The following is a 25,351-nucleotide window of genomic DNA, read 5'->3' as shown; positions in this document are numbered from 1 at the left end:
GTTCTGGCTGACCTTCTCTCAGACAGCTATAACTTGCGCAATTTTTTTGTCCTCTCGCCATCTCAGCGTGATTCTGGAGAGGCTGCAGAAGGACGACCATCGATGCAGAGACGATAACGCGGCAGACATCTCAGACACTTTGAGGACCACCGAGGAGTCGGAGTTCCTGTCCTGTAACAACAAAGCATTAATTCTCACCGGCAGCTTCCTGGTGCGTCCTCCGGTTCCTCGATGAGTTTGCTTTGGGAGGTTTGGCCGCATTTACATTTCAAAAGCAGTGTTAGGTCCAGCGTTAGGGATGGCCTTTGATCTATGTGGAGTCATAGAGAGTCATGGTCTTGATCATGTAGGTTTAGAGGGATGTGGGACGGGTGAAAATGGGGCAGGTGCAGGAAGGAGCTGCAGATGATGGTTTAGACCGAAGATAGACACAAAATGCTGGAGTAACTCAGTGGGACAGGCAGAATCTCTGTAGAGAAAGAATGGGTGACGTTTCGGGTCTGGCGAAGGGTCTCGACCCAAAACGTCACCCATTCCTTCTCTCCAGGAGTTTGTACTTTCTCCCTGTGACCTGCGTGGGTTTTCTCCGGGTGCTCCGGTTTCCTCCTGCACTCCAAAGACATACAAGTTTGTAGGTTAATTGGCTTGGAATAAATGTAAATTGACTCTAGTTTGTGTAGGATAGTGAAGGGCCTGTTTCCGCGCTGTGTCTCTAAACTAAACTAAACTAAACTTGACCGCATCTTGACCCCTTCTGGATTTGTGACTTGACGTGTGATCACATTTTTTTTTTTTAGGATAAATTCATCCGCAGCTCCAAGCAACCGTTGAAAAAGGACCGATGGTGGCAGAAGCAGTTGGCCGTGGTTAACCTGGAGGCGAGCAAGAGCGAGTGCAATGAGGTGGAGGCACGTGAGCGAGCATTCGTGGAGCTGGCCTGCCAGTGCCAGGCTGTCATCTGCTGCCGCGTCACTCCCAACCAGAAAGCCCTGGTCGTCCAGATGGTGAAAAAGTACCAAAGGGTCATCACGCTGGCTATCGGCGACGGGGCAAACGATGTGAACATGCTGAAAAGTAAGTCTCGCTCAACTTAGATGGACAACATGCTGCTGGAGTAACTCTGCGGGTCGGGCAGCACCACTGGAAAGAAGCGATGGGTGACGTTTCGGGTCGAGACGCTTCTTGAGATTGAGCGTCAGGGGAGAGGGAGACAGAGCTAAGGAAGGGCAAGGTGTGAAAACGAGAGATCAATGGGGGCAAAGCTCAAGGGAAATGTAGAATGAAGTTCAGTTTAGTTTGGACATACAGCGCGGAAACAGGTCCTTCGGCCCACCGGGTCCACGCCGACCAGCGATCATCGCACACCCACACTATCCTACGCACACTAGGGACAATTTACAACACCAATCCTGTGTGTCATTGGGGTGTGGGAGGAAACTGGAGCACCCGGAGAAAACCCACGCGGGTCAGGGGGAGAACGTACAAACTCCGTACAGACAGCACCCGCAGGCAGGTAAGTGGTAAAAGCCAGCACAGAGGGAGAGGTGAGCGGAGGGGGATGATGGTGGTGGACAGAACCAACCAGCTTACTGTCTGGTCTGTGGGATGCTTAGTTTAGAAACAATGAGAATATAGGTCCTGCAGCCCACCGAGTCCACACCGATCATCGATCACCCCTTCACACTAGTTGTTTGTTATCCCACTTGCTCATCTTGTAGTGTATATAATGTTAAATGTATCTTTAAGAACTGAGTACTTGGTGGTGTGATTTGAGTCATATGAAATATTCATACCTTCTCTGTCACGTGAATATGTGTTTGGGTATGCGGTGTGAAGTTTTTTGTTTTGTTTTAGTGATACAGTGCGGAAACAGGCCCTTCAGCCCACCGGGTCCACACCGACCAGCGATCCCCACACATTAACGCTACCCTACACACACAATAGGGACAATTGTTTTACATTTATACCAAGCCAATTAACCCTAGAAACCTGTACATCTATGGAGTGTGGGAGGAAACTGAAGATGTCGGAGGAAACCCACGCAGGTCACGGGGAGAAAGTACAAACTCCGCACAGACAAGCACCCATAGTCAGGATCTAACCCGGGTCTCTGGCGCTGTAAGGCAGTAGCTCTACCGCTACGCCACCGTGCCGCCCAGTTTTGTAAAAGTAAGGAAGACCCACACTGGCAATTGCTTGACTGAAAACTTATGTCCGTTTCTCTCGACATGCCACTACCGTAATGTCATACATAAATGTCAGAGACACAAGGAGCTAGAGATACTGGAATCTTGCGTAGAACACAAAGTGCTGAAGTAACTCAATGGGTCAGGCAGCATCTTTTGAAGACATGTATAGGCGATATTTTAAGTTTAGGTTTATTGTTGTCATGTGTACTGAGGTACAGTGAAAAGCTTTGTTTTTTTTTGGATGCTATCCAAACAGATCAGATACACTATACTTACTTGAGGCAGGTACTATAACAACATTTACAAGACATTTGGACAGGTGCATGGATAGGAAAGGTTTAGAGGAATATGGGCCAAACTCAGGCAGGTGGGACTAGCGTAGATGGTTGGCATGGGCACGTTAAGCTGAAGGGTCTGTTTCCCTGCTATATGACTATGCTTAAAAGTATAATCAAGTTGAACTTAAGTATAACAGATAGAGCAAAGGGGAAGATGCATTTATTTTGGTTAGATCCCTTCTTCAGCCTCTAAGATAATTGATCTGTCTAAAGAATGGTCCCAAATGTCACCTATCCAGTTATTTCCAGCACTTCCCGGGTTCGATCCCAACTACCGGTGCGTCCCTGCACACAGTTTGTACGTTCTCCCCGTGATCTGCGTGTGTTTTCTCCCAGTTGTACAGGGCCCTAGTGAGACCGCACCTGGAGTACTGTGTGCAGTTTTGGTCTCCAAATTTGAGGACGGATATTCTTGCTATTGAGGGCGTGCAGCGTAGGTTTACTAGGTTAATTCCCGGAATGGCGGGACTGTCATATGTTGAAAGACTGGAGCGACTAGGTTTGTATACACTGGAATTTAGAAGGATGAGAGGGGATCTTATCGAAACGTATAAGATTATTAAGGGGTTGGACATGTTAGAGGCAGGAAACATGTTCCCAATGTTGGGGGAATCCAGAACCAGGGGCCACAGTTTAAGAATAAGGGGTAGGCCATTTAGAACAGAGATGAGGAAAAACTTTTTTAGTCAGAGAGTTGTGAATCTGTGGAATTCTCTGCCTCAGAGGGCAGTGGAGGCCAATTCTCTGAATACATTCAAGAGAGAGCTAGATAGAGCTCTTAAGGATAGCGGAGTCAGGGGGTATGGGGAGAAGGCAGGAACGGGGTACTGATTGAGAATGATCAGCCATGATCACATTGAATGGCGGTGCTGGCTCGAAGGGCCAAATGGCCTACTCCTGCACCTATTGTTTATTGTCTATTGTCTATTGATCTTTGGCTTTGTCCTACATTCCAAAGACATGCAAGTTCGTAGGTTAATTTGGATTGTCATAAATGTTTAAAAAAATTGTCCCTAGTGTGTGTGGGGCAGTTGTAATGTGCGGGGATCGCTGGTCGGTGCGGACTCGGTGAGACAAAGGGCCTGTTTCCGAGCTGTATCACTAAAAATAAAATAAATAAAACTTCACGCCGCATACTCACACACATATTCACGAGACTGATAAGATATGAATATTTCATACGACTCGAATCACACCAGCTGGTGCTCGGTTCTGACAGGTACAGTTACAATTATATACACTACAAGATGAGAAAGTGGGATAACGTAGGACGAGTGTGAGGATGTGATTGATGGTCAGTGTGGACTCCAAAGTAACCTCGAAACTAAATGAAACACTTTGTGTCTTCCTTTGTAAACCAGCATATGCAGTTCCTTGTTTCTAACGCCATCCAACTTTGCTCCCCAATGTAGAGGGAGTCACTTTTCAAACTCTTGTATGTTTCCCCAGCTGCCCATATCGGAGTAGGGATCAGCGGGCAGGAAGGGATGCAGGCGGTCTTGGCCAGTGACTACTCTCTTGCCCAATTCTACTACCTTGAGAGGTTGCTTCTGGTCCATGGCCAATGGGCCTATCAGAGGATCTGCAAGTTCCTGAGATACTTCCTCTACAAGACCTTCACTTTTTCCTTTGTCCACATCTGGTTTGCATTCTTCAGTGGATTTTCTGGTCAGGTAAGAACAAATCTCTTGATTAGCACGGGCGTCGGGGGTTGTGGGGAGAAGGCAGGAGAATGGGGTTGAGAGGGAAAGATAGATCAGCCACGATTGAACGGCGGAGGAGACTCAATGGGCCGAAAGGCCTCATTCTGCTCCTATCACTTATGGACACTTATGACATTTCACAGCAACGCCACTTATGGTTTCCCTAATCGTCAAACAAAAAGGAAAAACCTGCACAGTTTGGAGTCTTGGTGAGAGGGGAAAGATTAAAAAGGATGGTGGGTCTATGGAACGAGCTGCCAGAGGAGGTAGTTGACGCAAGTACTATATCAACATTTAAGAAAGTCACTTAGACAGGTACATGGACAGGAAAGATTTAAGGAGCATGGGCCAATTGCGGGCAAATGGGGCTAGCTTAAATGGGGCATCTTGGTTGACTGGGATGAGTTGGGCCAAAGGGCCTGTTTCCCTCCTGTACCACTCTGGCTTTAAATAAAATCGAAAATGCCAGGGATACTCAGTCGATCAGGCAGCATCTGTGGAGAGAGAATCAGAGTGAACTTTTGGGGGCAACGACCCTTCATTACAACTATTCTAACGAAAGGTCGTCAACAAGTAACATCCATTCTGTTTCATTCCCCCACAGATGCTGCCTGACCTGCTGAGTATTACTATAATTTCTGGGGTTTTTTGTTTTAATGTTCAGATTTAATGGGAAATGAGGTGATTTCAGGAACGTTTGGAGTTGTTGATGAGTTATCTGCTGCCGACGCATCACTAAAATCCACAACATTTATTTGATGCAAGTAATTATGATGTGGTGATGGTTTAAAAAACAGAGGAAAGACAGTTCCCCCTGTCATTCTCTGCAAAGTGCTGGAGGAACTCAGCAGGTCAGGGAACACCTGAGGAGGAAATGGGCAGACAATGGTTCAAGTCCTGCTTCATACTGGATAGGGCAGGTTTGGAGGGATTATGGACCAAACGAGGGCAATTGGGACCAGTGTAGCTGGGACATGTTGGCTGGCGTGGGCAAGTTGGGTGAAGGGACTGTTTCCACACTGTATCACTCTATGACTCTTAAGGGTTCCAACCTAAAACGTCCTCAGTGCATTCCCTCCCCAGATGCTGCCTGACCTGCTGAGTTCCTGCAGCTCTTAGCGTTTTGCTCAAGATTCGAGCATCTGCAGTCTCTTGTGTCTCCTTGTTAGGTAAATGGGCTGGATTGTCCAGACCTAGCCGGCAAGGCCCACAGTGTCTGTCCATCTTTCATGGACCTGAAAGGGCAGTGGAACTGATTATAGTTGGGAGCTGGCAGAATGGACTGGGGGAGTCCAGAACAAGGGGCCACAGTTTAAGAATAAGGGGTAGGCCATTTAGAACTGAGATGAGGAAAAACTTTTTCAGTCAGAGAGTTGTGAATCCGTGGAATTCTCTGCCTCAGAAGGCAGTGGAGGCCAATTCTCTGAATGCATTCAAGAGAGAGCTAGATAGAGCTCTTAAGGATAGCGGAGTCAGGGGGTATGGGGAGAAGGCAGGAACGGGGTACTGATTGAGAATGATCAGCCATGATCACATTGAATGGCGGTGCTGGCTCAAAGGGCCGAATGGCCTACTCCTACACCTATTGTCTATTGATTAGCTTATTCTATCAAAATATAATAAAATATAAAATACATTTAATGTAACTTATGGTCTCTTGTTAGAAATTAATAAATGAATTAGAAATGTTTGATTGAAAATGGACCTGGACTTGCCTTTGCCTGCTAGAATGGTGAGAGTGGACTGTTCTCTGGCCCCACCGTTGCCTCTAGCCCTCTCCCAATGTTTGGCGATTCTGTGCAGTGATCCCAAGGGAGGCGAACTACTGCTGACAAACAGTTGGGAGGAAATCTGATCTTCCTTTTCCAATTTAAAAGCCCCGGAGACTCGCCTTTTCAAATGTTCATCTTTGCATTTCAACCACCATGTCCAGAGATTTCAGCCCTTCTCTCCGACATGGAAGGAAAATGTTTGAAGGGCCTGTTTCCGTGCTGTATGGGAAATGGCGTGCTGGCTCTGGAAAGGGTCCAGAGGAGGCTTATGAGAATGATCCAAGGATCCCATGAGTAGGTTAACCTATGATGAGCGTTTGTCAGCACTGGGACTGAATACGCTGGAGTTTAGAAGAATGCAGAGGGGGACCTCATTGAAGCATACAGAATAGCGAAAGGCTTGGATAGAGTGGATGCGGAGAGGATGTTTCCACTAGTGGGAGAGTCTAGGAGTCTAGAAGTCATAGCCTCAGAATTAAAGGAAGGAGATGAGGAGAAATGTCTTTAGTCAGAGGGTGGTGAATCTGTGGAATTCTTTGCCACAGAAGGCTGTGGAGGCCATCAGTGAATATTTCTAAGGCAGAGATAGATAGATTTTTGAATAGCACAGGTGTCAGAGGTGATGGGAAGAAGGCAGGAGAATAGTGTTAAGATAGATCAGCCATGATTGAATGGCGGAGTAGACTTGATGGACCGAATGGCCTAATTTTCCACCTTCCAGCTTGTTCCCATTGTACAGTTTAGCAATCGGTCTCAACCCTGCAACATACCATGAACTATGTTCATTTGTCATGTGGATGCACAAGGAGGGTGCGGATATTGGAACCTTGAGTAAAACACAAAGTGCTGGAGGAACTCAGTGGGTCAGGCAGCATCTGTGGAGGGAATGGACGGATGAAGTTTCGGATCGGGATTCTTCAGATTTCGTTTATGTCTGATTGTGCTTGACTAGCTTGCAATAATTTTAACATTGTTAATTTTTCCTTTGTCGACAGTCTGTCTATGAGCTGTGGTGCATTACTTTGTACAAAGTGGCTTACAGCTGGTTGCCAGTGCTGTCGATAGGGGTGCTGGACAAGGTAAGATCTCATCAACCTGCGATCCCCACTCTCGCTCAGCAGAACTCTACATGGCACAAAGTTAAGTTTGCTTCAGCGATACAGCGTGGAAACTAGCACGATCCGACACACTAGGGACAATTTGCAATTTTTACCGAAGCCAATCAACCTACAAACCTGTACGTCTTTGGAGTGTTGGTGGGAACCAGAGCACCGGGTGGAAAGCCACGCGGTCACGGGGAGATCGTGCAAACTCCACACAGACAGAACCCGAGGTCAGGATCGAACCCAGGTCTGTGGCGTTGTGAGGCAGCGGCTCTACCAGCTGTCTTATTGCGGTGGATTTTCCAGTGACACCTCAAAGCTGAATAAATCTGGAGAACAGTCTGACCCAATGGCTGGGAGCAAAGTAAAACTGTTTAAAACAGCACAGGAACGCACATGAATGCACAGTGGGCCCCTCAGCACCTACAAGAGAAATATAGAAATGCATTTAAATGGTTGTTTCTTATTGTCAGCACACACACACTGGAGGCAATGAAATGTGAAGGAAGGAACTGCAGACGCTGGTTTAAATCGAAGATAGACACAAAATGCTGGAGTAACTCAGCGGGACAGGCAGCATCTCCGCAGAGAAGGAATGGGTGACGTTTCGGGTCGAGTCCCTCTTCAGATTGATGTCAGGGGAGTGGGAGGTGGGTAGATAAGGAAGTAAAAGGTGTGAAAACAGGACCAAGGGAATGGAGATCAAAGAAAATGTAGAATCGATCATTGTTAATTGTGACATCAGTCTGAAGAAGGGTCTCGACCTGAAACGCCACCCATTCCTTCTCTCCTGAGATGCTGCCTGACCTGCTGAGTTACTCCAGCATTTTGTGAATACATATCTGGTGGTTGCAGGAAGGTAGTTTGTTCCTGAACCTGGTGGTCATGGAGTCATAGAGTGATACAGTGTGGAAACAGGCCCTTCGGCCCACCTTGCCCACACCGGCCAACATGACCCAGCTACTCTAGTCCCACCTGCCCGCGTTTGGCCCATATCCCTCCAAACCTGTCCTGTCCACGGTGGTCTGGGACCGGAACATATAAACTGATGCAGATAGGGTTTCAGTGCGATGGAGAGGCAATTTGACGTTAGCTCTTCAGCCTCCCTGCTCTCCTGCCTCCACGCGCTAATTCAATGGGCTGTAAGGCCACGTGCCATGTTGTACCATCCCGCTGAGGCAGTGAGACAGGAAAGTCCATGCAGTTCCTCCGAGGCTGCTCGGAAATGCGGAGTATGGGGCTCTTTTTAACTCGTCCAGCTTAAAACCTTCTCCCAGCTAACAATGATCTATTCTACATTTTCCTTGATCTCCATTCCCATTGTCTTGTTTTCCGAACCTTACACTTATCTATGTACCTCCCTCTCCCCTGACATTAGTCTGAAGAAGGGTCTCGACCCGAAACGTCACCCATTCCTTCTCTCCGGAGATGCTGCCTGTCCCGCCCGCTGAGTTACTGCAGCATTTTGTGTCTTATCTTCGATCACCCATTCACACTGGTTCGATGAAAAAGGGTCCCAACCCGAAACGTCACCTATCCACGCTCTCCATTGATGCTGCCCGACACATTGTGTTGTTACTCCAGCACGTTTGTGTTTTCTACGTTATCCCATTTTCTCATCCACTCCCCACACACTCAGGCTAATTTACAGAGGCCAATTAACCTGCAAACCAGTATGATTTTGTGGTCACTTTTGTGCCAATCTTCGGTTAAAAACAATTCATATGTTTCCACTTTCTTGATCTTCACCAATCCGCGACCTCCGGGCAAAAGTCAGCAGAAGCCCAGGGGCAACTTTAACACTGACCACAACAGTCGATCGAAATAAAATAAATAAGTGATCAGTGGCTTCCTCCCTGCCACATCTCAGCTTAAAAGGTTTGAGCACAAAATGAAATGAAAGCTCATTACAAAATGACCATTTGATAAAAGGCAACAGGCATGAGGCAAAATGCTGCAGATATTAATTAAACAACGAAGATTCCCCCTTGAGTTCTCAGTCTCTGCCTGCACTGCGGCAAGCAAGATTTTGATTGTACCTTCTCCTCACCCTACTTGTGCATCTATATACTAAAACTCTCGTTTGTTTGTTTGTTTGTTTGTTCCAGAACTACAGCCAAAACGGCACACGATAGCGCGACAATTTTAGGCCCACCTTACTCACCGTCGTCCCTTTGGTGCTAATGGAAGAAGTTTAATTGAAATGTTTTAAGTTATTCACATATTAACGTTTAAATCTATCTCCTAGGGAGGGAGGGGGGAGGGGGGGGGGAGGGTGGATAAGGGGGTTGAGGGGGATGGAGTGAGGGGGAGGGGAAGGGGAGGGGGGTGGAGGGAGGGGAGAGGGAGGGGGTGGTGAGGGGGGAAGGGAGGGGGAGAGTGAGAGAGGGGGGGAGATGAGCGTGCTGCACCAATGCAGGAGAGATTTGGGCCCAATGGGTCCACTTAGTCTCGTACAACAATAAACCTGACTTGAATTCTGAGCAGAGCACAAAGCGCTGGAGGAACTCAGCAGCTCAGGCAGCATCTCTGGAGAGAATGGACAGGCGACGTTTCGGGTCGGGGCCCTTCTTCAGACTTTGACTTGAATTCTTCCATTTAACAGATTTATGGTGTAGGAAGGAACTGTGAGGCTGGTTTAAAATCGAAGATGGACACAAAATGCTGGAGTAACTCAGCGGGACAGGCAGCATCTCTGGAAGTCTGAAGAAGGGTCTCGACCCATTCCTTCTATCCAGAGATGCTGCCTGTCCCGCTGAGTTATTCCAGCATTTTGTGTCTATCTTCGGTGTAAACCAGCATCTGCAGTTCCTTCCTACATTTTTAATCTGATTTACGATTCATCTCTTCCCACCAAGAGGTGGCAGTGTTGCACTGACTATTGCCATCACGGAACAATCAAACCAGGGCTCCAAGCCACACCGAGCTAGGAGGTCAGCGTTTTGAGTTTGTGCTTGTCAGATGGCTGTGTTGGCAGCTTTAGCAGTAAAACATTTTAATGAAATGGAACTAAAACGCATTAATTTTCGTCCATTTCACTTGGCGGGGAGCTGTCTTAGTCAGATTACCTACTTGGAAAGAGTGCAGTGAAGATTTGCATGAATGTTGTTGCCAGGACTCGAGGGCCTGAGCTACAGGGAGACTGTGGGCAGGCGAGGACTTTATTCCTTTGAGGCTGAGGGATGATCTTACAGAGGTGTATAAAATCACGAGGGAAATAGATAGGGTGAATGTGCAGAGTCTATAATCCAGAGTTGAGGAATCATGAACCAGAGGACATAGGTTTAAGGTGAGAGGAGAAAGATTTAATAGGAACCTGAGGGGCAACGCTTTCACACAGAGGATGGTGGGTATATGGATCGACCCGCCAGAGGAGGTAGTTAAGACAGTTGCAGGTACAGGTTGTTGAGGCAAATACGAACAGCACTTGAAAGACATTTGGACAGGTGCGAAAGGTTTGGTGGGATATGGGCCGAACATGGGGTAATTGGACTAGGTTGGATGGGGCAATCATGGTCGGCATGGATGAGTTTGTCCAAGAGACCTGTTTCTATGCTGTACGACTCAATGATTCTAATTGTTTGACCCCAGTTTACAACGTATTGTCGTCAGTAAGACAATAGACAATAGACAATAGGTGCAGGAGGAGGTCATTCGGCCCTTCGAGCCATCACCGCTATTCAATGTGATCATGGCTGATCATTCTCAATCAGTACCCCGTTCCTGCCTTCTCCCCATACCCCCTGACTCCGCTATCCTTAAGAGCTCTATCCAGCTCTCTCTTGAATGCATTCAGAGAATTGGCCTCCACTGCCTTCTGAGGCAGAGAATTCCACAGATTCACAACTCTCTGACTGAAAAAGTTTTTCCTCATCTCAGTTCTAAATGGCCTACCCCTTATTCTTAAACTGTGGCCCCTTGTTCTGGACTCCCCCAACATTGGGAACGGGGTACTGATTGAGAATGATCAGCCATGATCACATTGAATGGTGGTGCTGGCTCGAAGGGCCGAATGGCCTCCTCCAGCACCTATTGTCTATTGTCTATTGTGGGAGAAAACCGGAGATCCCGGAGAAAACCCACGCAGTCACGGGGAGAACGTACAAACTCCGCACAGACAGCACCCGCAGTCAGGATCGAACCCGGATCTCTGCTGCTGTAAGGCAACATCTCCACCACTGCGCCACCGTGCCGTACCCTCACACCTTATGTATGTATGCACCCGACAAACGGAGGGGAATTTTCAGAGGCCAATTAAAAGTGTGATAACGTTGAGCTAGTGCGAATGGGTGATCGATGGTCGTCGTGGTCCCGGCGGGCCCAAGGGCCCATTTCCAAGCTATATCTTTCAATTCAATTAAAAAATACCTCTGGGCCAGTGTCGTCCATTTCCCATGGTAAGTTTTAGGAGTGGGTCACGTTTTGAGTAATGTTATTGACCTTAGCACTACGTTTTCCCGGCTTCTAACTCTGTCTGGCTTTTTTTGGGAATTACAGGATTTGAGCGATGTCATGAGTATCAAGTACCCTAAACGCTACAAAGTTGGACAACGGAACAAGCTATTCAATTACAAGACCTTCTTGGCTACTATACTCCATGGCCTTCTCAGTTCATTCGTCATATTTTTTATACCGTATGGAGCATTCTTGGAGGGAGTGGGCCATGGTGGCACAACAATGTCAGGTTATCAGTTTTTGGCAATGGCCGTTGGTACAGGTGCTGTGCTGACTATTAACATTGAGGTAAGTTTCATGATGAAAGATAACCCTGTACAGCAACGCTAAGTATCCTGCAGACAAATGTAAATACTTGCCACACCGTGCCGGTGGGTTCTGCACCTTTTCATACCTCTATAGACAGACTGAAGAAGGGTATCGACCCGAAACATCACCCATTCCTTCTATCCAGAGATGCTGCCCGACCTGCTGAGTTACTCCAGCATTTTGTGTCTATCTTCAGTGTAAACCAGCATCTGCAGTTCCTTCCTTCATTTTTCATGCCTCTAATTTCCCTCTCCCCCGACTCTCAGTCTGAAGGAGGGTCTCTAACCCGAAACGTCACCCATTCCTTTTGTCCGGAGATGCTACCATGAGTCGCTGAGTTACTCCAGCATTCCATGTCTGTCTTTGGTGGGTGATATTGTTAGTTTAAGCAGGGCTTACGAATTGTGGCTCTCACAACTCCTGGCATTTGACCCACCAATCTCATCAATGTGGCCGATCCTGTGCCTCCTCCGCCCATTCTCTGCGCTTCTTCTCTCCCTTGGATTCCAATTGTCTCTTGAACTCAACATAGAAACATAGAAAATAGGTGCAGGAGGAGGCCATTCGGCCCTTCGAGCCAGCACCGACATTCATTGTGATCATGTCTGGTCGTCCACAATCAATAACCCGTGCCTGTCTTCTCCCCATATCCCTTGATTCCACTAGCCCCTAGAGCTCTATCTCTCTTAAATTCATCCAGTGATTTGGCTTCCACTGCCCTCTGTGGGAGAGAATTCCACAAATTCACAACTCTGGGTGAAAAAGTTCCTTCTCACCTCAGTTTTAAATGGCCTCCCCTTTATTCTAAGACTGTGGCCCCTGGTTCTGGACTCGCCCAACATTGGGAACGTTTTTCCTGCATCTAGCTTGTCCAGTCTTTTTATAATTTTATATGTTTCTATAAGATCCCCTCTCATCCTTCTAAACTCCAGTGAATACAACACCTTGAGTACTCTCAACACTGGGGACATTACTGCAGGCAGCGCCAAAGAATTTCAACCCTGTGAACGAAGAGGTCCCTCCTGTGCTCGCTATCCTCACCTACACACAAAGAAGAAAAGAAAATCTGCGGCAGCATTAGATGCTGCAACCCCTTGAGCCTGAACTAGCATGTGAGATAGACACAAAGTGCTGGAGTAACTCAGCGGGTCAGGCAGCATCTCTGGAGAAAAAGGATGGGTGACGTTTCGGGTCGAGACCCTTCTTCAGACTGAAGGTAGAGAGTAGCGAACTGGAGGAAGGGAAAGGGCAAGTTCTGACCTCGGGCACAGATTCTGGCCTTTTCCTTCCGAGGTGATACATTTTCGGAGAGACTTCCAGGGTGGATTTCAAGTGCATTTTCATAATTTTGTCCGGAATAAAAGTTTTGCAGGAAAATCGGTGGTGGACCTGTACCTTCGTACTTAGCTCTCCGAGGAACCACCTTCTAAACTCCCTGCAACATCAGAAATCACCTTGACTATAATCTTTCAATCCTTTGGTATATGGTCTATCTCTTGGGCAGCACAGTGGCGCAGTGGTAGAGTTGCTGCCTTACAGCAGCAGGGACCTGGGATCGATCTTGACCACGGGTGCTGTCTCTACGTTGTACCTTCTCCTTCTAACCTTTCTTCTTTAGTCAGAGGGTGGTGAATCTGTGGAATTCATTGCCACAGAAGGCTGTGGAGGCCAAGTCAATGGATATTTCTAAGGCAGAGATAGATAGATTCTTGATTAGTACGGGGATCAGGGGTTATGGGGTGAAGGCAGGAGAATGGGATTAGGAGGGAGAGATAGATCAGCCATGATGGAATGGCGGAGTAGACTTGATGGGCTGAATTGCCTAATTCTACTCACATCACTTATGAACTTATGAACCGTGTGGGTTTTCTTCGGGGGCTCCGGTTTCCTCCCACACTCCAAAGACATGCAGATTTGTAGGTTAATTGGCTTCTGTAAATTGTCCCCAGTGTGTAGGATAGAACTAGTCAATGGGTGATCACTGGTCGGCGTGGACTCGGTGGGTCGAAGGGCCTGTTTCCACGCTGTACCTCTAAAACTAAAAACTAAAACCAATCTTGATTTGATAAATGATTAGGAGGACCTCATAATGTAACGGGAGGAGGAATGTCTTTAGCCAGAGGGTGGCGAATCTATGGAATTAATTGCCACAGATGGCTGTGAAGGACAAGACAGTGGATATTTTTAAAGCGGACATTGATAGGTTCTTGATTACGAAGGGCTTCAAAGGTTATGGGGAGGAGGCAGGAGTATGTGGTTGAGAAGGAAAAATAGTTCAGCCAGGATCAGATGGCAGAGCAGACTCAATGGGTCGAATGGGCCAATTCTGCTCCCATGTCTAAAGATCTTATGGTCTCCCAACTCTGTAAGTTACACTCTCTGGTGCCAACTGTTGCCACGTTGACTGGAATTTGGATGCCAAGTATTGGCAAGATATTTTCTAGAGTTGTCTGTCATTTTAAATGTACCATTTGTTTAAATGATGGTGTCTTTGTATGAGAGTGGAAGTACTAGTAACATCATCTTCAATGCCCAAATGTTTGTCTTACGAAGTTTTCATGCTAAACAATTTATTCTCTGAACAGATAATGTTGGATATTTCCTCCTGGACCGTTCCATCCGTGGTGGCTATCATGATTGATTTCTTTCTCTATTTCTGCATGACCTTTTTGACTCAGAGCAATTTTCTGTCCCGGAGGAATCCGTACATGTTTCAATTCAACGGTAAGGCGTCCATTGGATCCGTTCACCTGTACAGTTCATAATGTACCCAAAGAGTTGTTGTATCATTCTGCCCAAATGTCGACATGCCGCAGAGAAACGTTTAGCAGATTGTACAGTATCGAATCATAGTGTCATACAGCATGGAAACAGGCCCTTCGGCCCACATTGGCCATGCTGACGAGATACCCCATCTACGCCAGTCACACCTGCCCATGTTGGAATGTTGTCGGCTGATGCTTTACTTGGGGCTTTTTACCCATTTCTATAGTGGAGATTTTATTTCAGCTCTATAAAGTTTAGCGTTGTCCGCCATTTTCTGAAGCATCATCTTTGCAGTCTAAGGGGAAGCTTCTTAGCGGCAGTCCTTGAATGCAGCATATACCAGCATATCAAGGGTGTCAGGGGTTATGGGGAGAAGGCAGGAGAATGGGGGTAAAGAGGGAGAGATAGATCAGCCATGATTGAATGGCGGAGGCTTGATGGGCCGAATGGCCTGATTCTGCTGCTCTCTTATGAACATGAGCATATCGCATGAAGCATCTTTCTTCCATTTAATGAACTGTAGTTTAGAGACACAGCATGGAAACAGGCCCTTTGGCCCACCGAGCCCATGCCAAACAACGAATTCCCATTCACTAGAGTTCTTTGTATCACAACCTTCTCATCCACTCTCTACACACTAGGAGGGGAAATCACAAAGGACAATTAACCTACAAACCTGCACACCTTTGGGATGTGGGAGGAAACCGGGAGCACCCTTAAGAAAAACCCACGCGGTCACAGGGAGAACGTGCAAACTCCACACAGACAGCAATTGAGGTCAGGGTCGAGCCCAGGTCTTCAGCGCTGTGAGGCAGTAGTTCTACCAGCTACACCACTGGGCCCCTGCATGGTGTTGTGTTTTAAAGTATTATGAAAACTAGTTCATATTCTGTTTAACTATCTGTCTTTTAGGACAATTGTTAATAGACAATAGACAATAGACAATAGGTGCAGGAGTAGGCCATTCAGCCCCTCGAGCCAGCACCGCCATTCAATGCGATCATGGCTGATCACTATCAATCAGTACCCCGTTCCTGCCTTCTCCCCATACCCCCTCACTCCGCTATCCTTAAGAGCTCTATCCAGCTCTCTCTTGAAAGCATCCAACGAACTGGCCTCCACTGCCTTCTGAGGCAGAGAATTCCACACCTTCACCACTCTCTGACTGAAAAAGTTCTTCCTCATCTCCGTTCTAAATGGCCTACCCTTTATTCTTAAACTGTGGCCCCTTGTTCTGGACTCCCCCAACATTGGGAACATGTTATCTGCCTCTAATGTGTCCAATCCCCTAATTATCTTATATGTTTCAATAAGATCCCCCCTCATCCTTCTAAATTCCAGTGTATATGAAGCATCTTTCTTCCATTTAATGAACTGTAGTTTAGAGACACAGCAGGGAAGGTATGGATTTAGAAGGGACAGACGAAGTATCTTGTGTGGAGGAAGGAACTGCAGATGCTGGTTTACACCGAAGATAGGCACAAAAAGCTGGAGTAACTCAACGGGTCAGACAGCCTCTCTGAAGAAAAGGAATAGGTGATGATTTGAGACATTGAGTTGATTATCCCTGAGCACCACAGTGGCACAGCTGGTAGAGCTGCTGCCTCATGGCACCAGAGACCCGGGTTCGATCCCGACCTCGAGTCCTGTCTGTGTGGAGTTTGCGTGGGTGACCGCGTGGGTTTCCTCCGGGTTCACCACTTTCCTCCCACATCCCAAAATGTGCGGGTTCATAGGTTAATTGGCCCCCTTGTAAATTGGCCCCTGGTGTGTGGGGAGTAGATGCGAAGTGGGATAACACAGAACTAGTGTGATTAATGTTCAGCGTGGGCCAAAGGGCTGTTGTCCATGCAATATCTTTCAAGCAAAAATCAAAACCAAACAGTTGGTTGTCCATACTCCAACTGTGATAGACCAGAGCTGGAGGGATGGCCATTCATAGAGCAGAGAACGTAGAACAGGACATCAGAAGAACAGGCCCTTTAGCCCACACTGTCAGTGCTAAGTATGGTCAGCGATTTCTTTATTGTCACATGTACCAGGTAGAGTGAAATACATTTTATGCATGCAGATCTGCAGGACTGTCCTCGTACATCAGCACAATCGCCCCAGTTAGTGCAGTCTGCGCAGAGCAGCCCACTGAGTCCATGTTCGAGAGGCGCCACTTTGGTGCCCTTTTACAGTCCCTGCTGCAGCTGGCCACAAAGGCCTGTTGCAACCATCTCCTCCTCCATTCAGGTCGGCCCTCTTCACGCCCAGACCTCTTCAGCCTTCGTTCCACAGGGGGGGGGGGGGGGGGAGGGGCTCCTGCAGCCGATGCCAAGACCAACCCTTATCTGCCTGTGCATAATCCATGTCCTTCTATTCCCCGCAAGGCCATATGCCAATAGCAATAGTTTCATATATGCCACTTTGATTGCTTCCAAATTTGTCCAGTCTATTGCTGTGGTTCACATATCACTCCATAATGTGAAGAGAAGGATAGCAAGTGCATCCTTGACACACTGGTCAACCTGAGGGAGCACCTTCAGCAACAGACTGGTTCCACCAAGATGCCAGCACAGAACGCCACAGGAGATCCTTCTTCCCTGTGGCTGTCAAACTGTGCAACTCCTCCCCCTTCTGTCGTGGGGTGGACTGATGCCAAATCTTTGCACATCCCCCAATCCTTTCCACTCGTCACTTTAATTTCATGTTTCATGTACTTTGTGCTTTTATGACTGTTGGCAGATCGATTTCCCTCCTGGGATAAATAAAGTTCTGTCGTTCTAAACGTTGTTGATTTGCTTTTATAGGTGCAGCACTCAATGCTTTCAAACAACCATTATTTTGGCTCACCGTCCTGCTGGTTGTCGCCATCAACATCATCCCTTCTCTTACATTTCGATTCATTTTACGCTGCTTTAGCTCCAAAGATGCTGGAATTGTAAGTGCTGGCGATTTGAATTGTTCTTTAGTCGGGTATTTGTTTACAGTTAAGAGGGAAATACGCGCAAGCTATGTGCCTACATTGGAAAACCATCGCATGTTTACATTGTATGAATGTGGATGACGGAAACGCTAACGCATTACTTTCCTCATAATACGCTCCCAAGGTCGGCTAATTGGAGGGTAGAAACTTGGAAAAATAAGACCAGAGATGGACCTCGAGACTTCCCCGCCATTCAACATGATACTGGTTGAACATCCAATTCAACTTTTTTCCCCCTATCGACTTTTTTCCCCTAATCCGGCTATCCTTCCTGCCTCTAGAAAAATAGCTTGATTTGGTCAACTCTTCTAGTGGCAGTGGGTTCCACAGGTTCACCGCTCGCCGGGAGAAGAAGGCATGCATCAGCTGGTGAACTCGTGTCTGGGAGAAGAAATGAATCCATCTCAAACTTTATTGGTCTTATCCCTTATCCTTAGATTGTAACTTCCCCACCACCCGGGAACATCTCTCCTGCATCCAATTTGTCCAGTCCCGTTAGAGGTTTTATAAGATTCCTTCTTCTAAACTCTCGTTTAGAATTGATCCAACCTCTCTTCATAAGCCAGAGAACCTTAGCGATCTATCTGGGTCACTCATGAGTCGTGTGTTTAATTGACATGTCTACTGACAATGGAGCAATAAAATTCTTGCTTGCCACAGCAGAACAAGCCGGTAAACACAATACTCATAGGTAACATACAATCAACTAACAGCGCGGAAGTAAACATGGTTAAAAGCTTCAAATTCCCAGGAGTAAATATCACCAAGACTTCTCCTGGAGCACCCATATTAAAGCAATGGCCAAGAAAGCACACCAATGCCTCTACTTTCTTAGAAGGCTTAGGAAGTTTGGCATGACCCCAACAACACGCACCAACTCCTACAACTGCGCCGTAGAAAGCATTTTATCGGGATGCATCACAGCTTGGTTTGGGAACAGCTCCGTCCAAGACCTCAAGAAATTGCAGAGAATTGTGGACGCAGCCCAGACCATCACACAAACCAACCTCCCTTCCATTTATACCCCACGCTGCCTCGGCAAGGCCTCCAGCATAGTCAAGCATGAGTCGCAACCTGGCCACTACCTCTTCTCACCTCTCCCATCAGGCAAGAGGTATAGAAGTGTGAAAACGCACACCTCCAAATTCAGGGACAGTTTCTTCCCAGCTGTTATCAGGCAACTGAACCATCCTACAAACAACAAGAGAGCAGTCCTGAGCTACTATCTACCTCATTGAAGACCCTCGGACTATCTTTGATTGGACTTTACTGGACTTTATCCTGCACTAAACATTATTCACGTTATTCCCTTTATCATGTATCTGTACAATGTGGATGGCTCGGTTGTAACCACGTATTGTCTTTCCGCTGTCTGGTTAGCACGCAAACAAGAGCTTTTCACTGTACCTCGGTACATGTGACAATAAACTGAACTCAAACTCAACTCAAAGAAAAAAATTCAATAAATTAATAACCTCAAAACTAGTGCAAAAAGCCCCCCCTCAGCTGAAGCAAAGACAGTCCATAGAAGTTAATAGTTGAGGTCAGAGTTGTGTAGTGTTGAAGAGCCTGATGGTTGTTGGGGAGAAGCTACTCTTGAAATTGGTGGTTATGGTTTTCAGACTCCTGTACCTTCTTCCCGAAGGGATGAGTGAAATGAGTGCATGGCCAGGATGGTGATACTGACTGCCTTTATGAGGCATTGCCTACTAGATATCCCATTGATGGTGGGGAGTTCAGTACCTGTGATGGACCAGGCAGTGTACCTATACTCATCTTTACAGCTTTATTGGCAAGGGGGACTCACGGCAGCTTTCAAAAATAGCATTGATGGAGAATTGGGTCTCGATAGGTTCGACGTGGAGAGGATGTTTTGTTTCGTGGAAGAATATAGATTTAGGGTTCCCTTTAAACAAATAAGCAGGTGCCCAATTAAGATAGATGATGAAGATTCAGGTTTTTCTGACACGGTGTTAGAACTCTCTTCACCAAAGTCTTATGGAAGCAGATCTTCTGAATGTTTTCAAGGCAGAAGTAGAGAGATTCTACGTAAACAGGAGGTTTGAAAGGTTACTACAAGTCTTTAGGAATGAGTATTTTTGAGGTTGTGCCCGAGCCACAATGTTGTTGGATGTCGAAGCAGGCTGACTCCTATTTCTGCTCCTAACTTATTCGTCCGTAAGCCAAAATGGAGCTGAGAACCACTGGATCTTCACAAACTCCTGGCCTCGTCTCAAACCTCCATCCATGTTAAGCCAAACACATCAAGCTGAGCTATAGAGTCATACAGCACAGACGCAGGCCCTTCCGCCCAACTCATCCATACCGACCAAGGTGCCCCAACTTCGCCAGTGCCGCCACCCCCCCCCCCCCCTCCCCCCCCGTGTTTCTGCCCCTATTCCTCTCAACCTTTCCTGTCCTTGGAGTCATGCTGGAGGTCAGATTAACCTGAACTCGCCATTGAATAAAGTGGTGGGCGCTGATGTGCTGGAGACAGGGCTGGTTGGACTTTGCATCAGACCGTCAGCTTTGTGTCAGAGAGGGCTGGTGTATGTATGAAAGGTAAACTCAGATCATTGACCAGGTGGGATAAGGTAAGTCCTGCTAAATGTTGAGCTACTTCATGAAATATTCAGTTTAGAGGTACAGCGCGGAAACAGGCCCTTCGGCGTGTTGACCAGTGATCCCCGCACACTAAAACGACACTACATACACAAGGGGCAATTTGCAATCTTTACCAAAGCCAATTAGCCTACAAACCTGTGCGGCTTTGGAGCGTGGGAGGAAACTGGAGCTCCCTGAGATAACCCATGCAGGTCACGGGAAGAAGGTACAAACTCCATATAGACAAGCAACCCAGGTCTCTGGGGCTATAAGGCAGCAGCCCGGCCACGGCGTCACCACGCCGCCCCAAATGTCTTTAATCCTTTTAAGTTTTACAATTAAACTCTTTTTTTTCTTCATTATGCAATCTAAAGTGAAATTCAAAGGTTTAAAGTCTTTGACTGCGTTGATGTGTTAAAGGCTGAAGGGAGACAAAAAATGCTGGAGTAAGTAAACTCAGTAACTTCACAGAGTCTGAAGAAGGGTCTCGACCCGAAACGTCACCCATTCCTTCTCTCCGGAGTTGCTGCCTGTCCCACTGAGTTACTCCAGCATTTTGTGCCTATCTTCGGTTTAAACCAGTATCTGCAGTTCCTTCCTACATATATGATAAAGGCTGTCAGGTATTCCAGGCCAGGGTTTGTGCAGAACATTGCCTGTGTGCCTGCTCTTATCATGGATCCCTCTCTGCCTCATGGCCGTTTCCCCAGAGGGTATTATCAGCCGGGTGGGCCTCCTGCCCCCATAGAAGGGGTACAATTTGGCACGGTCTGGAGTCTGCCATCTTGCCAGCCTCTCCATATTTTCCTTGCCAGTCCTAGACTCAGAGTCAGACAGTGTGAAAACAGGCCCTATGGCCCAACTTGCCCACGCCGACCAACATGTCCCCTCTGCATTAGTCCCACCTGCCTAAGTCTGGTCCATATCCCTCTAAACCTGTCGTATCCATGTACCTGTCCAAATGGTTGTTTGAGCACCTGTCTTAACTACCTCCTCCGGCAGCTTGTTCCATACACCCACCACCCTTTATGTGAAAAAGATACCCCTCATGTTTCTTTTAAATCTCCCCCCCCCACACCTTAAACCTATGTCCTCTGGTTTTCGATTCCACTGCTCTGGGCAAGAGACTCTGTGCGTCTACCTGATCTATTCCACTCATGATTTTGTACACCTCTATTCTATCACCCCTCATCCTCCTGCGCTCCAAGGGGTAGAGTCTTAGCCTGCTTAACCTCTCCCTGTAGCTCAGGCCCTTGGGTTCTGGCAATATCCTTGTAAATCTCTGCACCCTTTCCAGCTTGTAAAGATGTCCGTCTTTTGCACCTGTATCTGACATCCATTTCCATTAGACACACTGGTCTCTACCAAGAACAATATTGTGCTTCAGAGCTTAAAATGGAGTTAGAACTACCACGTTAATTTGGAAGCATTGCACTTATTTAAGAGTCAAGTCAAGGGTGTTTAATTGTCATATGTGCCAAAACAGAACAATGAAATTCTTGTTTATACTTGCAGCAACACAACAGGTCTGTAAACACAGAACTCGATTGATAACAGAATAAAACAAACCAAAATAAGTCCAATAAATTTTTTAAAAAACAATATTAGTGAAAAATATTAGTTGGTGTTTGTGGTGTTCAATCGCCTGAGGGTTGGTGGGAAGAAGTTGTACCTGAACCTGGAGATCACCATTATTCAGAAAGCACTTACCGCATTCAGATGTTCAGCAATGCTAAATGTAACTGAGGGCTGCATACTTCACACACTCGTTCACTGCGATAGAACTCCTGTTTGGCGGTCAATCTTGTATGTAGGTTAATTGGCCCTCTGCAAATTGCTCCTAAATGTGGATGCGAAAGTGGGATAACATAGAACTGGTGAGAATGGGTGATGGGTGGCCGGCACTGACTCGGTGGGCCGAAGGGCGTGTATCCATGCTGTAAACTCATAACCAGATAACAGGTTAGCATCTGTAAACTGTAACCAGATGTCTACATAAGTGGGCGGGAACTGCAAATGCTGGTTTATACTGGAGAAAAGGTCTGAAGAAGGGTTCCGACCGGAAACGTCACCTGTTCTATAAGACCTGAGTAATCTCCTGGACAAGTTTCGATCGCCTAGCTTGGGGTCGAAGAGGAATTTCCCGGATTTTTTCCCCAAATTGGCCTGGGTTTTTATCCGTTTTTTCGCCTCTCCCAGGAGATCACACGGTTCTTTTGGGTGGGAAGAAGGGCGATAGTGGGAAGGGGGTTGGGGTGGGATCAGCCATGATCGTATTGAATGGCGGAGCGGGCTCGAGGGGCCGGTTGGCCTACTCCTGCTCCTATTTTCCTGTGTTCCTTTTCTCCCGAGATGCTGCTCGCTTGACCTGTTGAGTTGCTCCAGCACTTTTATGTCTATCTTCTACATAAGAGGGAATGGTTATTCTAATGATCACTGTCAACCTTTCTGGTTACCTTCAGGTAATCTACGAGGACCTGCTAAACAAAGGTGGACGAATGATGGACGATAAGGCTTCTCATTTCAAGCGGGAATCGGTGTATCGTCGCTCAAGCTACGCTTTCTCCCAGAACAAAGGCTTTGCTAATCTCATTACGTCTGGAGCAAGCCTACGGAAGAAAAATACGTCTTTGCAATCAACAAACTCTGAGAAAACCGAGCCCAACATCAATGTGGAGGCGAATAATGAACAACTCTGATGGCACTATGATGTTACAGAGATGCTGGAAGATATCGCAATCCTGTTTCATGAGACACAGACAATGTGAAGTTGGTTGGAGGATTCTTGACTTATCGGCCTTTGGCGATACTTTGTATTGTCCTTGCTACTTGAAGGTGACAGTGCCTTTCCCTATAATGCCTTAATCAGAGAGTCGTGGAGTACAGAAACAGGACCTTCGGCCCACCAATTTTTAACATAGAACAATACGCCACATGAAAGTGCTGAACAAGATGCCAAGATAAACTAATCTCCTCTGCCTGCATGTGTTCCAAACCCCTCCATTCCCTGCATATCTATGTGCCTCTCAAAATGCCACTATTATATCTGCCTCCACCACCACTAGCAGCTTGTTCCAGCCACCCACCGCCCTCTGTTCCAAAAACTTGTTCCGCACATCTCCTCTGCACTTTGTTCCTCTCGCCTTAAAACTAAGCCCTCGAGTCTTTGACATACCCACCCTCATATGTTCTAGAGGCAGAATAAGGCCATTCGGCCCATCAAGTCTATTCCGCCATTCAATCATGGCTGATCTATCCTTCCCTCTCAACCGCATTCTCCTCCCCATAACCCCTGACACCCTTGCTAATCAAGAATCTGTCAATCTCCACCGTAACAAACATCCATTGACTTGGCCTCCACAGCCGTCTGTGGCAATGAATTCCCTGGGAAGGAAGGTTTGGACTGTCTACCTCCATCTGTACCTTTCATAATATTATACTCTTCTCTCAGGACTCCCCTCAGCCTCTGAAACGCTCTATGTAAAAAAGTAAAAATACGCCCCATACATCCCCTTTAAACTTTGCCCCGCTCACCTTAAAGGTATATGGCCTTTCGTCTTTGATATTTCCACCACTGGATATAGGTTCAGACAGACTCTGTAGCTAAAAAGGTGCCGGTATGCATATTGTTCTTTGCTGTTGGTGAATAAGGCGGAATGTTGTCCTGCAAGCCTCTTAAACTCTTTCAGGTCGGGACCACCATAATTTAATTAATAAATTTTAGTTTTTAAACTTCAGTGTCTTTTTAAACTTCAAATCTTTTTTTGTAATATTAAGAATTCTAAAAATGTGAATTTCCAGTTTCTAACTCTTTACGAGGTGCCGATGTGTCACGCTGACGTGCGCCATCTCAAAAAGCGTTGCCACAGGGCTGCCTGTGGATCATGTCGGGGGGCTACTCAAGACCACCAGCCTGACTGAGATTTCCACCAGAGACTCGCGACATTCATCGCGTTCCAGGACGTTGTCTCCCATCAAGTTCTCACTGTTAGCCGTCGCTCCTTGTTCTTCTTCACAAAATGACCCCCGAAGTGGTGCGACTACCAAACCATCGGCCTGATAGCTCCCAGCGATCCTGACCATTGGCTCCGTCGGTGTGAAACTTGCACCTTCCCCATATGAGCGCATGGTTTTCTTCCATTTGTTCTCCGCACAGCCCAAAGGACGTAAGGGCCGGTAGGTTAATTGACCATTGTAAATTGCCCCTGGAGTGGTGGTCTTTGGATGGAGTGGATGGGAATGTGGGAAAGGTGATCCTACACTGACCCTTAATGTAAACGGTTGCTTGGTGGTCAGCATAACTCCGTGGGCCCCCAAGAGCCTGTTTCTGCTGCTCAGGACTCTGATTACCTCCCTCTACAATCATATCATATCATATCATATCATATATATATACAGCGCGGAAACAGGCCTTTTCGGCCCACCAACCAAAACCCATCTCTTTGTTCAACTGATTTACTAGATCTGATTACCCCTTCTTCAGGTTCATCAGCTGAAAACTTACTCCATCTGCAAGGAACAGCTTCTTCAACCTGCTATTAGGCTTCTGAATGGTCCTTCTGTAAGATAGGGTTACAGTCCAATTCACATCTACCCCATTGCGGACATTGGACTTTGTCTCTGGAACTGATGCGCCAGAGTGCTGAGAACTATAATCCGCACTCTGTATCTTCCCCTTCACACTACCTATTGTACTTGAGTTTGGCTTGATTGTATTTATGTATGGTATTAAACTGACCATTGGATAGCTTGTGAAATAAAGCTTTTCACTGTGCCTCAGTAGACGTGACAATAATAAATCTAAAGCTAATCTTCATCATGGTGGAGCCAGCCTCTGCCAATGCATCTCCCTCCCCTCCCACATACATTCACTTCAAGGCCCTTCCGAAACTTTCTTTTGGTGCCTTGCATTTTCCAAGCCAATACTCCAATAGTTCTTTTCGGTAGATTAATGGGATGATAAGTGGCAAAGAAGACAATAGACAATAGGTGCAGGAGGAGGCCATTCGGCCCTTCGAGCCAGCACCGCCATTCAATGTGATCATGGCTGATCGTTCCTGCCTTCTCCCCATACCCCCTGACTCCGCTATCCTTAAGAGCTCTATCTAGCTCTCTCTTGAATGCATTCGGAGAATTGGCCT

At 46.9% G+C, this 25,351-nt stretch overlaps 1 protein-coding gene across 2 annotated transcripts in view; it reads left to right on the top strand.

Moving 5' to 3' along the window:
* The window catches only part of atp8b3 (ATPase phospholipid transporting 8B3), a 127,508-nt gene extending 102,628 nt beyond the window's left edge, over window positions 1-24,880 (top strand). For both annotated transcript variants that reach the window (XM_078424146.1, XM_078424145.1), the window contains exons 22-29: window positions 67-211; window positions 798-1,074; window positions 3,977-4,200; window positions 6,998-7,081; window positions 11,603-11,848; window positions 14,455-14,593; window positions 17,431-17,561; window positions 22,673-24,880. In XM_078424146.1, the coding sequence (XP_078280272.1) occupies window positions 67-211; window positions 798-1,074; window positions 3,977-4,200; window positions 6,998-7,081; window positions 11,603-11,848; window positions 14,455-14,593; window positions 17,431-17,561; window positions 22,673-22,909 (1,483 nt within the window). In that variant the 3' untranslated portion in view covers window positions 22,910-24,880. The remainder of the gene's footprint in view (window positions 1-66; window positions 212-797; window positions 1,075-3,976; window positions 4,201-6,997; window positions 7,082-11,602; window positions 11,849-14,454; window positions 14,594-17,430; window positions 17,562-22,672) is intronic.
* The last annotated feature ends 471 nt before the right edge of the window (window positions 24,881-25,351 follow it).

Source organism: Rhinoraja longicauda, chromosome 28 (assembly GCF_053455715.1).
Source record: "Rhinoraja longicauda isolate Sanriku21f chromosome 28, sRhiLon1.1, whole genome shotgun sequence".
Lineage (NCBI taxonomy): Eukaryota > Metazoa > Chordata > Chondrichthyes > Rajiformes > Arhynchobatidae > Rhinoraja > Rhinoraja longicauda.
The sequence above is the reverse complement of the archived record's forward strand: the minus strand, read 5'-3'. Positions and strand labels throughout refer to the sequence as shown.